This window comes from Nomascus leucogenys, chromosome 6 (assembly GCF_006542625.1).
Source record: "Nomascus leucogenys isolate Asia chromosome 6, Asia_NLE_v1, whole genome shotgun sequence".
Classification (NCBI taxonomy): domain Eukaryota; kingdom Metazoa; phylum Chordata; class Mammalia; order Primates; family Hylobatidae; genus Nomascus; species Nomascus leucogenys.
In genome coordinates, this window is record NC_044386.1 from 78,032,101 (window position 1) to 78,045,640 (window position 13,540).

Genomic DNA, 13,540 nt, shown 5'->3' on the forward strand with positions numbered 1-13,540 from the left:
GGGAGGCCGAGGCGGGCGGATCACGAGGTCAGGAGATCGAGACCACGGTGAAACCCCATCTCTACTAAAAATACAAAAAAAAAATTAGCCGGGCGTGGTGGCGGGCGCCTGTAGTCCCAGCTACTCGGAGAGGCTGAGGCAGGAGAATGGCGTGAACCCGGGAGGCAGAGCTTGCAGTGAGCTGAGATCGCACCACTGCACTCCAGCCTGGGCGACAGAGCGAGACTCCGTCTCAAAAAAAATAAAAATAAAATAAAATAAGTATAAAATTTCTATTTCTAGCTCAAATATTGACTACTCCAACCTTAGTAGTTAAATCCTACCATGTTATGTCTAGCTTTTCACTCAAAAAAGGTGTCTTATTTCACTAAATACACTTATTCCACACTCCCAATTCTCAGGGGTTCTTTTCTCCTTTTAAAGTCTGTTTATTATGGCTGGGTGCAGTGGCTCACGCCTGTAATCCCAGCACTTTGGGAGGCCAAGACAGGTGGATCTTGAGGCCAGGAGTTCGAGACCAGCCTGGCCTATATGATGAAACCCTGTCGCTACTAAAAATATAAAAAATTAGCTGGGTGTGGTGGCACACACCTGTAGTCCCAGCTACTCGGGAGACTAAGGCAGAAGAATCACTTGAAAGTGGGAGGCATGGCCGGGTGCGGTGGCTCACACTTGTAATCCTAGCACTTTGGGAGGCCGAGGAGGGCGGATCACGAGGTCAGGAGATCGAGACCACTGTGAAACCCCGTCTCTACTAAAAATACAAAAAATTAGCCGGGCGTGGTGGCGGGCGCCTGTAGTCCCAGCTACTTGGAGAGGCTGAGGCAGGAGAATGGCGTGAACCCAGGAGGTGGAGCTTGCAGTGAGCCGAGATCGCGCCACTGCACTCCAGCCTGGGTGACAGAGCGAGACTCCGTCTCAAAAAAAAAAAAAAAAAAAAAAAAAAAAAAAAAAGAAAGTGGGAGGCAGAGGTTGCAATGAACCGAGATTGCACCACTGCACTCGAGCCTAACAGAGTGAGACTCCATCTCAAAAAAAAAAAAAAAAAGTCTGTTTATTATGGAATTTAATGAGGTTTTGAAGAACTATTATAGTTTATCAAAAGCTGTCACTTTCTTTAACATTTTCTAAACTTTTAACAAATGTGTCTTCAGTTTGACTTTAGGCAATATAATCTGATATTATTTACTGTTTGAAATACCGACTTTGGGAGGCCAAGGCGGGCGGATCACAAAATCAGGAGTTCGAGACCAGCCTGGCCAACATAGTGAAACCCCATCTCTACTAAAAATACAGAAAGTTAGCCAGGCGTGGTGGCAGGTGCCTGTAATCCCAGCTACTTGGGAGGCTGAGGCAGGAGAATTTCTTGAACCCAGGAGGCGAAGGTTGCAGTGAGATAAGATTGCGCCATTGCACTCCAGCCTGGGCGACGGTGCAAGACTCTGTCTCAAAAAAAAAAAAAAAAAAAAAAAAGAAAAAGAAAAGAAATTTTATTTATTTAGAGTAATGAATACAGTAATTATATCCAGAATGGTAGAGGCAATTGCTCAGATACCATGTAATATAACAAATCTGTATACCAATAGCTAGCCTCTTTTTCTATCAGTGATTCCTTCCACTGTTACAGTTTTTCTTTCTAGATAACCATGAGTAAGTCCCTTAGAATAGTTGGAGTAATTTCTTGCTGTGTATTTTTCTTAAAGCAGGGCCAGCCAGCACAAGCCTCTCCATCAAGTGGAAGACAATCTGGGAATAGTGAACGTAAACGGAAGGAACCGCGAGAAAAAGATAAAGAAAAAGAAAAGGAAAAAAATAGCTGTGTTATTTTGTAACAAGTGTTGGCTTCTGTTGGAACCACCTATATGTCATGAGAAACAAAACCACAGGAGGAAAGGAAGAAAAACCGATCAATACCGTCTGTGCCTGATTTCCCAATGGATTTTGTTCGTTTTTTCAGGGGAAAGGTTGTTACTTAGTTACAATCAGACTTTTTCAAGTCACACAATACACTGTTTATGAGCTGGAGTTTCATGTTACAAGTTGGAAATGCTGTGTGTTGTCATTCATGAATAATACTGCACTTGTAGGCAGATAAGCAAATCACAGCAAATTTTGTGTCATAGTGACATTCATAACTCATATCAGTTAGTAAGCTATTATATCTTCTGTTCTAACAATGAATGGAGGTAATTGATTTAGTCTGATTCCTTCCTGAAATCTAATTATTAGCACAATAGTTTCTGAAATTTTATAATGTTAAATTATGATCTAATCCATGAGAAACCACGGGTTTAACATAGGGATTCAAAAAAACAAAAACAAAATAATAGGAATAAATAACCCTTAATTGTATATTGGACTAGTTCAGCCCTTAAACAGCTTTACCTTTATTTAGGAATGTACATTTTAGGTATTATCTTGAGAATTGATCTTGGAGCTTAGATTTAATTTAGATAGCAAAAATAAAGATTTGTATTTCTTTTCCAATAGCAAAAAGTTACATAACACTAATACTTAAAACCTATCAATATCAGATATTAATGACTTTGTAGTGTTGTAAAATTTTGAGGAATTTTGGAGTCTTTATCATAGGTAACCTGGACCACAGTTACTATTTATTGATAATGTGATTGAGTGTATGGAGGAAAGCACAGTGGATGCTAGGCTTTGTAAATATGGGGATGTAGAAAAGCAGATAGTTCAGTGTCTACCTTTTTCTAGAACTACCTTGAACCTTAAATTTTAAGTCATGTTCATTGCTAGAAAATTAAATGTACTTATTAAAGCCAATGAAAAAGCACATTTCTGAAAGGAAGTTAAAGATAATCTCTGTGTCTTGTAAAAAGACATTAATAAAAATCTGAGAGGGCCAGGCGCAGTGGCTCATGCCTGTAATCCCAACACTTTGGGAGGCCAAGGTGGGCGGATCATCTGAGGCCAGGAGTTCGAGACCAGCCTGGCCAGCATGGTGAAACCCCATCTCTAATAAAAATACAAAAAATCAGCCGGGCATGGTGGTGCGCGCCTGTAGTCCCAGCTATTCAGGAGGCTGAGGCAGAAGAATTGCTTGAACCCAGCAGGCGGAGGTTGCGGTGAGCCAAGATCACACTGCTGCACTCTAGCCTGGGCGACAGAGGGAGACTCCGTCTCAAAAAAAAAAAAAAAAAGTCTCAGAGTAGCTAAGAATTTGGAGGAATTTATGTAAAAGCAATCAGAGTTTTTAACTTATGGGAACCAAATAAAACTATAACCTCTTATAGTGTTTATAGAACTCAGAAATAATATTTATTTAACTTTATTATGTGGCCACACATATTTTCCTGTGTTTCTATATATAGTTTGGAAAACTATCCTTAATAGTCTGTTTTATATGCCTTATATTTAAAAGTTTGTTTTAGTTATTTTGAAAGACTGTTGCTGCTGCAAATAGTTGTGTGCTTTACATTCTAAGCTTCAGTACATTTATTTAAGGGCATCATAATCTGACCTGAGCATCCACTTGGAGAATGTTTTTTTGTGTGTGGTCTAGGGTGACAAAAGACCACAAAAATGTGTGGTCTGGATTTTTTCAACTACATCATTAACTTTATGATACAAGACCAGTTATAGGATGAATCTATATGTAAAAATAGAGTCTTATTTATGGAAGGAATTATTCTAAGGGAAAAATCCAGGGTCAAGCTGTATCTTTTATGTCCTTTATATTGCATGTCTATTTCTGTTACACAATTTGTTATTTCTTCAAATTTCCTATGGTAGCATGGTAAATCATCAAAGAACCTGTTTGGGATATAAAACTCTGATAGAAAATATTTAATGAGCATCTTGATTATAACCTAGGATATGTATACATTAGTAAAATTACCAGATATACTACAGAACTCTCTATTGGCTCAAACAGGTTGACCTCAATCCAAGTTGACTCTTGCTATCACTCTATTGGCTGAAGGAGGTAACTCAAACCTCAGGGTTTGTTTTTCCCAGGACAGATAGTAGTGATCATGCATTATATTTTAATAAGAAAAACAAGCCAGTAAACCTTGAGAAATTTTAAAAAGCATAGTTGAGGCATATTTTTTCATAATTATATACTTATCTATTTATTGCCCATGGAAAATATATGTGTAGAAGTATTTCTTCTGTTATTTGTTACTATTTTCTTAATTTGTTCCAAAGAAAATACTGCCATACTGCATTCCCTCTCGAAGGAAACAAAACAAAACAAAACTCACTCAAAACCAGCAGTGCTGCTATCAGATAAGTAGATGTCAATGTATACTTACAAGGAGAAACTAAAAAATGTAATGTGTTAATTCAGCCTTTTTCTATGTAATATTTCCAAGTCAGACTTTCTTACATTCCTGGAATTTACTTTGATACACCAAGAATAATAATGATAAAATGTTTGCTTTGATTACTGTGGGGGGAAAAATGAAATGTTCAATTGTATTAAAACAAACAAACTTTTTAGAGATACTGGTTTCCTGTCCTTGAAGGGTATAAAGAATTTAGATCATGCCTGTAATCCCAGCACTTTGGGAGGCTGAGGCAGGTGGATCACCTGAGATCAGGAGTTCGAGACCAGCCTGGCCAACACGGCAAAACCCCGTCTCTACTAAAAATACAAAAATTAGCCAGGCATGGTGGCGGGCACCTGTCATCCCAGCTACTTGGGAGGCTGAGGCAGGAGAATCGCTTGAACCCAGGAGGCATTGATTGCAGTGAGCTGAGATTGCACCACTGCATGCCAGCCTGGGCAACAGAGCGAGACTCCATCTCAGAAAAAAAAAAAAAAAAAAAAAAAATTTAGAGCTATTGTGTCTTTATTTTGTTAAATTTTGCCCAAGGTAACATGTTGTATATCCAGCCATTTCATTGCTGGTTTGGGTACATAGGATTTTGAAAGTGGTATATTAAAGTCTTTCCTTCCAAGTATTTTGTAATACTTGAAAATTATTAGATGTATACTGCTAACAAAAGTTAGAACTTAAACATTTTTGTTTTTATCATTTATAGCCTAGATTAGGGACATATTTGCATCAACCAAATCATCATTAGATTTGAAAATAGGCAGATGAATGAACAAATATGGTCATTGCACTTTCCTTTTACTTTCAGAGTCTAAGTATATTCCTTAAGGTTAGTAACCAGTCTTTATTAAAAATATAAAATTTTTCTTCATGTCTAATCCCATTGCATCCACAATGCTGTGATTTATAGTACATGATCAACACTTAAAAGTACTTTATGTATGTGTGTTTCTGAAGCAAGTTTTCATGACCTCTGTTAGATTCTCAAAAGAATTCAGAACTTCCCTTCAATTTAAGAATCACCATTTTAAGAATACATGTGTACATATACACATTAAGCAGTATAAAGCAGCTAAAATTGGCATTGGTTTTACACTGGTCCAGTGTGCTTGGGTAAAGTAACTTCTTCCATGTTTCAAGGTCAGGTTCAGAGTTGAATGAAGCATAGATTTAAATTTAGGATTAGGCTTTGGAATGTATCTTGTTTTTATTGTCTCACATTTCTAATATTGACTACTTATCCCATATTCTGTTTCAAATTCTTTCTCATATTTCAAGTTCTTTCTCATACTTCTTGATCTTGGCTTAACTAAGCAAGTCAGTATCACAGACTAGTTGACTGAACCCAAGATTAACCATTTTGCACTTGCACAAAACCTTAGCATTTTGCTTTCAATGAATCAGAAAGTCAGTTCACTAAGAGACAGATCATGAGAGGAAAGAGAACTAGAGGCCAATAAATAAGAAAATAATTGTTCATATATTAATGTTGGCATGTGAACTACATACCTAAAATCTTGCTGGAGAAAAATCAAGGCAAGAGTTTCCAGAACTGTCCTCAAATAGCTCATTTATTTAAGTTTTGTTAAAAAGCAAAAGCGAATTGATTACATTTGGTTAACTTTTCCTATTCCATGCACAAGTTACCTTAAAACATGATAAAAACCTTATGGGCATTACCTGTCACACAGTACTTATGCATAAACTTGTAATAGTAAAATTACTAATGTTTGATAAGATGGAGGCATTACAAATAGTCTACAATTTTAAGGAATTGGACATGAAGAATTCTAGATCATTTTGTGTCTATAAACCCGACTTTCTGTCTTGCCTTGGGCAAACTTTCTGTGCCTCAGTGTACTCTTTAAATATGTGAAGGATGCTCTTTTTGATTAAGTGCTTTGCACTCCTGAATAAAGGACATAGTATAAGCACAAAGTATGACTTAAATTATCACAAATATTACACATCCTATGTTGTTGAATGTGCACACTTTTTTCTCAATAACAAAATGTATCTTAAGTCAGTTTTTTTAATGCTGTCAAAATTTGTAGAATTTTCTTTGAGTATGGCATCATCTCTTCCCAAATGCATTTTACAGTTGCTTTTGTGTTCTATAGACTACAGAGTCAAAATCAAGAGTATTTTGGGAGGATCAGAAGCATTTAAAAATCTATTTTTTTCTACTATCTTTCACAGATCTAAATATTTAGATTCTCTTTGCCTTTTTCTCCATGGAATACAGTGGTATCAAATTACTAATACAGTATATAAACTTTGTTTGCATTGGTGGAATTCATTTAGATCTCTCAAGTAATATTTGAGGGCTATATAAATTGTGTTTTTAGTGTAAAATGTTATTTGATAATGTGAAGTTAAATCCCTTTTAGAAAGTGACTGAAAATGGTAAAGGAACTCATCAGAATCTTAGAGTTCTTAAGTTCTCTGATAATTTAGTATCTTTTATTAATGATGTCCAACACCTCTAAGACTGTTGAGAAAACATGAAGAATTGAGGTTACTCTTCTCAGGTGACACTTTAAATATTAAAATCAGAGGCTTCCTGCACAAAACAAATTGCAAAATAGAGATAATGGCATGGGAGAGGCCAAATGCAGGACTCTGGCAAATTTAACTTATTCTGAATATCTATCTAAATTTTAGTTCGTGCATGTTCTTATTAATCCTGGTGTTTCTGCTCTTAGATGTTAGAGTTTAATAAATTGTGATATGCATATATTTTTTTACATGAAGGATTCTAGTTTCTAATTTTACTTTTCTGATCTCAAAAAAATTAAACTTGAAAAACAGGGTAAAATTCTTCAACTATTGCCTCAAGTTCAGTTTTGTCCTATTGTCCTGAGAAAGGAGATTTAGACTTGTCTGCCTAACACAGGTATTTTTGAGGGCATAGTACTATCCCAGAGAAAGTGTTGAGATACCATGGCAGAAATACAAAACCTAAGCTTTGAACCCCAGTAGACTTCTTATTCTGCCATTAAGTCTCTCTACTTTATCTGATATTCTAAGGATTTCTTCAAACCACTTAATAATTTGTCACCATTAACTTTAATATCCAGTTTTTATATGCACTGTAATATCCTGCTTTGAGAAGAAAGAATGCCTCATAAATTAAGTACAAAACAAAATGTTTTGGAAGGTGATCCTGGCTCCTTTGGCTCTCATAATTGTTTTATAGCTGAAAATAAAAAGTCAAGAAACTGGCCCAGTGCGGTGGCTCGTGCCTGTAATCCCAGCACTTTGGGAGGCTGAGGTGGGTGGATCACCTGAAGTCAGGAGTTCGAGACCAGCCTGGCCAACATGGTGAAACCCTGTCTCTACTAAAAATACAAAAAAAAATTAGCCGGGTGTGGTGGCACATGCCTGTAATCCCAGCCACTGGGGAGGTTGAGGCACAAGAATTGAACCCGGAAGGCAGAGGTTGCAGTGAGCCGAGATTGCCCCTGCACTCCAGCCTGGGCGACTGAGCGAGACTCTATCAAAAAAAAAGTCAAGAAACTGAAATTCCCATTTAAGTTCTTAAATCAGTGATCTGTCAAAATAGGCCTTGTAACTGAAATACCTTACAAAGCAGTTCTAACGCAATGTGTTTTTTAAAAATTTTTAATGAACCTCACATTGTGAACATAATTGCAACGTGTTTTAAGACTAACAGTATTTAATCCTCGAAGACCTGTCTTGTATGTCTCTCAATTTTGTCAGAATTTTTATTATTGTTTTTCACATATGTGAAATAAGCATTTTTTTCAGGGTACATAGGGTATCTTTGTTTTACAGATTTTTAAAGATGAGGTTTTGAAAAGCCCTCAGAGGTTTTTGTTAAAAGACTATCTTGCTTAATAAATGACAACTTCTTACAGATTCACACATTACAAGTCGGACAATATAACAGGAGATTGGTGTGTGACTGCTACAAAACAGTCAGCAAAAGGAATCATGTTTGCTTGTGAAACTTCAGAGGTACCCTGAAAGTCATTTCCTAAAGCTAGTGCATGTGAATCTTTTCCTTGAATTGTGCAGGATAATTGGATTGAGGCACATATTTTGAGGAGTAGCAAGTGGAATGGTATAATGATTACAGAGAAAATTATCTTGAAATATAGCAAGGAAGAGAAACAAGTTTTCTTTCTCCACTTTATTGTTGGACTAATTGGGTCAATTTGCTGTGACATATCAAAGATCTCTTTGTGCCAGGCCAAGATTGGCTACTGAGTTCTCCAAGCGTTTTAATATATAGATTGCATATGAGTGCCTATTTTTTCCTCCTCCTTTCATTTTCTATCTTAATACCCTTTTTACTTCTGAAATAATTCATCTGTTTTGCTTTATGACCAGCTTTAATTTCAACTGAGGAATAATAGCAACCCTAGAGATTCATAGGAAAGAGCATTGAAATACATTTTTGTGTAAAGATACCTAAAACCATCTACCCAGCTTAGGGTTGAACTTAATTTCTGTGAAATAAATTTGTTTTAAATACTAATTATTTTAAAACTACTTAATTCTTAGAAACAATGTCTTCAGTTTCAAAAGTTTCACTTTGGGAGGATATTCCTAAAAAGGCATACATAGATGGTAAAGTATAAAATATTTCTGACAGAATTATTCAGTATTATTCAACATTTACTTTCATGTTTGTTATTGTACCACAAAGATAGTGTCATTGTTGGATTAAAATGTTGGCTGTTTTTGTTAATATACTTAAAACTGTAACCAGTGAATAACACCTGTAGTATTTTTTATTATAGATTATATTTTATTTCAATAAACTTTGATATTTAGACCAAAGTTTGCTCTGTATGTTCATGTCATTAAGCTACAAAATTAAGAAAGATGAGCGGGGAGATGGGGAATTGACATATTGATTCACATTTACCTATAAGTCTTAGAATATTTGGGCCAACTTTTGATAAAGAGAAAATTTCCCCACTCCCAGGAAGTAGACAGTTAACTCTAAACCATGTTAAAAAAAATTAGCTGGGTGTGGTAGCATGTGCCTGAAGGCCCAGCTACTCAGGAAGCTGAGGTGGGAGGATCACCTGAGCCCAGAAAGGCGATCATGTCACTGCAGTCCAGCCTGGGCAACAGAGTGAGACCCTGTGTCAAAAAAAAAGGTAAGTGTTGGTGAGAAAACAAAAATCAGACCCTCATATATGACTGATGGGAATATAAATTGGTGCAGTCACTTTGGAAAACAATCTGGCAGTTCTCTCATTGATTAAATAGAGTTGCCATATGACCCAGCAATTCATTCCCAGATATATACCCCCAAAGTAATAACACATGTACACACAAAAACTTGTACAGGAATGTTCATAATGGCATTATTCACAACAGATAAAAGAAAACAGCCTAAATGCCCATCAGCTGATGAATGGATGAACACTATGTGGTAGATCATACAATGGAACATTATTCAAATCGAGAAAGAAATGAAGTACTGCTGTATACCACAACACAGATGACCCTTGAAAACATCATGCTAAGGGAAAAAAGCCAGTCGCAAAATAACATTTTATATTATTTCATTTAATAAAATCTCTACAGTAAACTCTGAAGATAAGGTAGATTAGTGGATGTTTATGCCTCTGGGAGAGAGGGTCAACAGTGACAGCTAAAGAGTATGGGATTTCTGGCCAGGTGCGGTGGTGGCTCACGCCTGTAATCCCAGACCTCCAGCCCGGCCAACAAGAGCCAAACTCTGTCTCAAAAAAAAAAAAAAAAAAAAAGTACAGGATTTCTTCATGAGGTGATGAAAATGTTCTAAAATTCATCGTGGTGATAGTTGCGTGTATCTGAGGATATACTAAAATAATTGTACACTTTAAGTGGGTGAATTGAATTGTATGGCATGTGAATTCTGTCTCAATAAAATAATTTGTTTTTTGTTTGTGTGTGTGTGTGTGTGTGTGTGTGTGTTTGTTTTTGAGACAGAGTCTTGCTCTGTCTTGCCCAGGCTGGAGTGCAGTGGTGAAATCTCAGCTCACTGCAATCTCCACCTCCTGGGTTCAAGTGATTCTCCTGTCTCAGCCTCCCGAGTACCTGGGACTACATGCAGGTGCCACCACACCTGGCTAATTCCGTATTTTCAGTATAGACAGGGTTTCACCATGTTGGCCAGGCTGGTCTCGAACTCCTGACCTCAGGTGATCCACCCCCCCTCGGCCTCCCAAAGTGTTGGGATTACAGACGTGAGCCACCGCACTGGCTTTTTTGTTGTTGTTGTTTTGTTTTTTGTTTGTTTGTTTTGAGATAAGGTCTTGCTCTGTCTCCCAGGCTGGAGTACAGTGGTGCGATCTTAGCTCACTGCAGCTTTGACCTCCTGGGCTCAAGTGACTTCCACCTCAGCCTCCTTAGTAGCTGGGACTACAGGCATGCACCATCACCCCTGGCTAATTTTTGTATTTTTAGTGGAGACAGAGTTTCGTCATGTTGTCCATGTTGGTCTCCAACTCAGCCTCCAGTGATCAGCCCTCCTCAGCCTCCCAAAGTCCTGTGATTACAGATGTGACCACTGCACCAGGCCAATAAAGTGGTTTTGAAAAAGAAAAGTTTTTAATTTTAACAAATCAAATCCAGTAAGATATATATATATATAAAACCATAACCAAGTGTCAATTTTCCCTGACTTACAAGATTGGTTTAATATTTTAATATCAGTCAATGTAATTCACCATATTAACAGGATGAAGAGGAAAACTTCCCCTGTCAATATGATCATATCATCTCAACAGATATAGAAAAAGCATTTGACAGAATTGTTTTGTTTTTGTTTTTTAGATCGAGTCGCACTCTGTTGCCCAGGCTGAAGTGCAATGGTGCAATATCTGCTCACCACAACCTCCACCTCCCGGGTTCAAGAGATTCTCCTGCCTCAGCCTCCCAAGTAGCTGGGAGTACAGGCGAGTGCCACCACGCCCGGCTTTTTTTTTTTTTTTTTTTTTTTTTTTTTTTTTTTTTTTTTTTTTAGTAGAGACGGGGCTTCACTATGTTGGCCAGGCTGGTCTCAAACTCCCGACCTCGTCATTCGCCCACCTAGGCCTCTCAAAGTGCTGAGATTACAGGCGTGAGCCACTGCGCCCGGCCCTTGACAGAATTTAATACCCATTTGTAATAAAAACTCTGAGCATTTTAGGAATAGAAGGGAATTTCCTCAGCCTCATAAAGGATATAAGTGACAAACTCAAGCTTGACACCACACGTAATGATGGTGAAAGTCCGAATGCTTTCTTTCTAAAATTGGGAACTGTGCAAGAATGTCTGCCCTCGGCACTTCTTTTCGACACTCTATTGGAGATACCAGCCAATGCAGCAAGGCAAGGGGGAGAAAAGGCATTGAAATTGGTAAGGAAGATATAAATGCTGCCTTTATTCCCAGAAGACATGATCGTATACATGGAAAACCCTAAGTTATCTAAGGTAAAGCTACTAGAATTAATAAGTAAATTCTGCAAAGCCACTGGATAGGAGGATCAATACACAAAAATTGTATTTCTATGTACCAGCAACAAATAATCAAAAATGTGTAAGAGGAGTCCCGGTGAGCTTTGTGCACATGTGCGGGGAGGTAAAGGGGCTTGGGAGGCCTTGCCTGAGTGAGCCAAGGACATGGAGAAACAGTGTATTACAAAAGGTGCCTTGTACCTTGTCCAAGGACACAGAGCTGGTGGGAGGCAGAGATGGAATTTGCTCCAGAGCCTTTGTGCTGTAGGACAGGCTGCGGGAGGAGCTGCAGGACTCAGGTACAGAAGCCGCGGAAGGGGTCCAACGAGGGGCAGAGCCGGGACTTGACTCCGTGGGATCCCACGAGACAGACACCCTTTCCCCACCGCCCGAGTGAGCGCCGCCCCTCACAGAGACCTCTTTGCCCCCTGGGCCACGCGGGGCAGGCGCTGCCGTCCAGGAGGCCCCATGGAGCTGGCGGTGCCGCTGAAGCAGGAGGCCGACGGCCTGGCGCTGGGATTCTCGTGGCGCCGCTTCCGCCGCTTCTACCTGTGCGACGCGCCGGGTCCGCACGAGGCGCTGGAGCTGCTCCGCGCCCTGTGCCGGGACAGGCTGCGGCCCGAGGTGCACACCAAGGAGCAGGTGCTGGAGCTGCTGGTGCTGGAGCAGTTTCCGAGCGCGCTGCCAGCCGACACGCAGGCCTGGGTTTGCAGCCGGCAGCCGCAAAGCGGGGAGGAGGCGGTGGCCCTGCTGGAAGAGTTCTGGGTGAGCCTGACGGGGCTGCGACGGGGCAGGGGAGGAGGCAGGGGAGCGGGGAAGCCAGGAGGAAGCCGAGGGAAGACCGCCGCTTAGCCCCCGAAAACCAGTATGACCCACGGTGGGGAGGCCATGGCTCAGCAAGGAGGGACAGTCCATGTGGGGCTCCATCCAACACCAGCTGCAAGTCAGTAGGGCCCCCAAGACCTTGGCATACTTGCGAGTTCTCTAGAAGGACTCACAGCCATGTTCACAGTCACGGGCTTATCACAGAGAAGGACGCGCTGGAAGCAGCCGTGAAGAGGGCCCGGAAGGCTCCATGGAGACTAGTTATCAGCTGTCCTCTCCCCTCACTCCTTCTGGCACGCAGGGAGTGTTGCCAGCCAGGGACGCTCCTCAGATCTTGGTGTCCCGGTTTCTTACTGGGGACTCTTCCCCGATCTGTGTGGCTGACTTCAGCCTCCAGTCTCCAGCCCTCGAAGCTCAAGAATACCACCTGGCCCAAACTCCACCCCAAATCCATCTTGCTGTTGGGCTGGCCTGAGGCCCCCAGGCAGTCCTCAGAGATGACTTCCCAGGGGCGGAGGGCAAAAGCCAGGCCTCTGTCTGTGCAGGTTTGGATTCTCTTTTTTTTTTTTTTTTTTTGAGACAGAGTTTCGCTCTTGTTGCCCAGGCTGGAGTGCAATGGTGCTATCTCGACTCACTGCAACCTCCGCCTCCCAGATTCAAGTGATTCTCCTGCCTCAGCCGCCTGAGTAGCTGGGATTACAGGCGCCCGCCACCTTGCCCAGCTAATTTTTTGTATTTTTAGTAGAAATGGGGTTTCACCATGTTGGCCAGGCTGGTCTCGAACTCCTGACCTCAGGTGATCCGCCTAATCTTGGCCTTCCGAAGTGCTGGGATTACAAGCGTGAGCCACCGCGCCCGGCCCCAGGTTTGGATTCTTTACCACACAGCAGGCATGGACCGACTCACTGTCTGGGGCCCGCCCAGCCCAGCACCTGTCTTTG

The 13,540-nt window shown here is 40.3% G+C and overlaps 1 protein-coding gene across 2 annotated transcripts in view; it reads left to right on the forward strand.

Annotated features, from left to right (window-relative positions):
- MINDY2 (MINDY lysine 48 deubiquitinase 2) overlaps positions 1 to 9,119 on the forward strand; it is a 94,259-nt gene extending 85,140 nt beyond the window's left edge. Inside the window, exon 9 of one of the 2 annotated variants that reach the window (XM_003267038.4) lies at positions 1,704 to 9,119. In XM_003267038.4, the coding sequence (XP_003267086.2) occupies positions 1,704 to 1,832 (129 nt within the window). In that variant the 3' untranslated portion in view covers positions 1,833 to 9,119. The remainder of the gene's footprint in view (positions 1 to 1,703) is intronic. The other variant, XM_012507432.2, reaches the window with a different exon arrangement.
- The last annotated feature ends 4,421 nt before the right edge of the window (positions 9,120 to 13,540 follow it).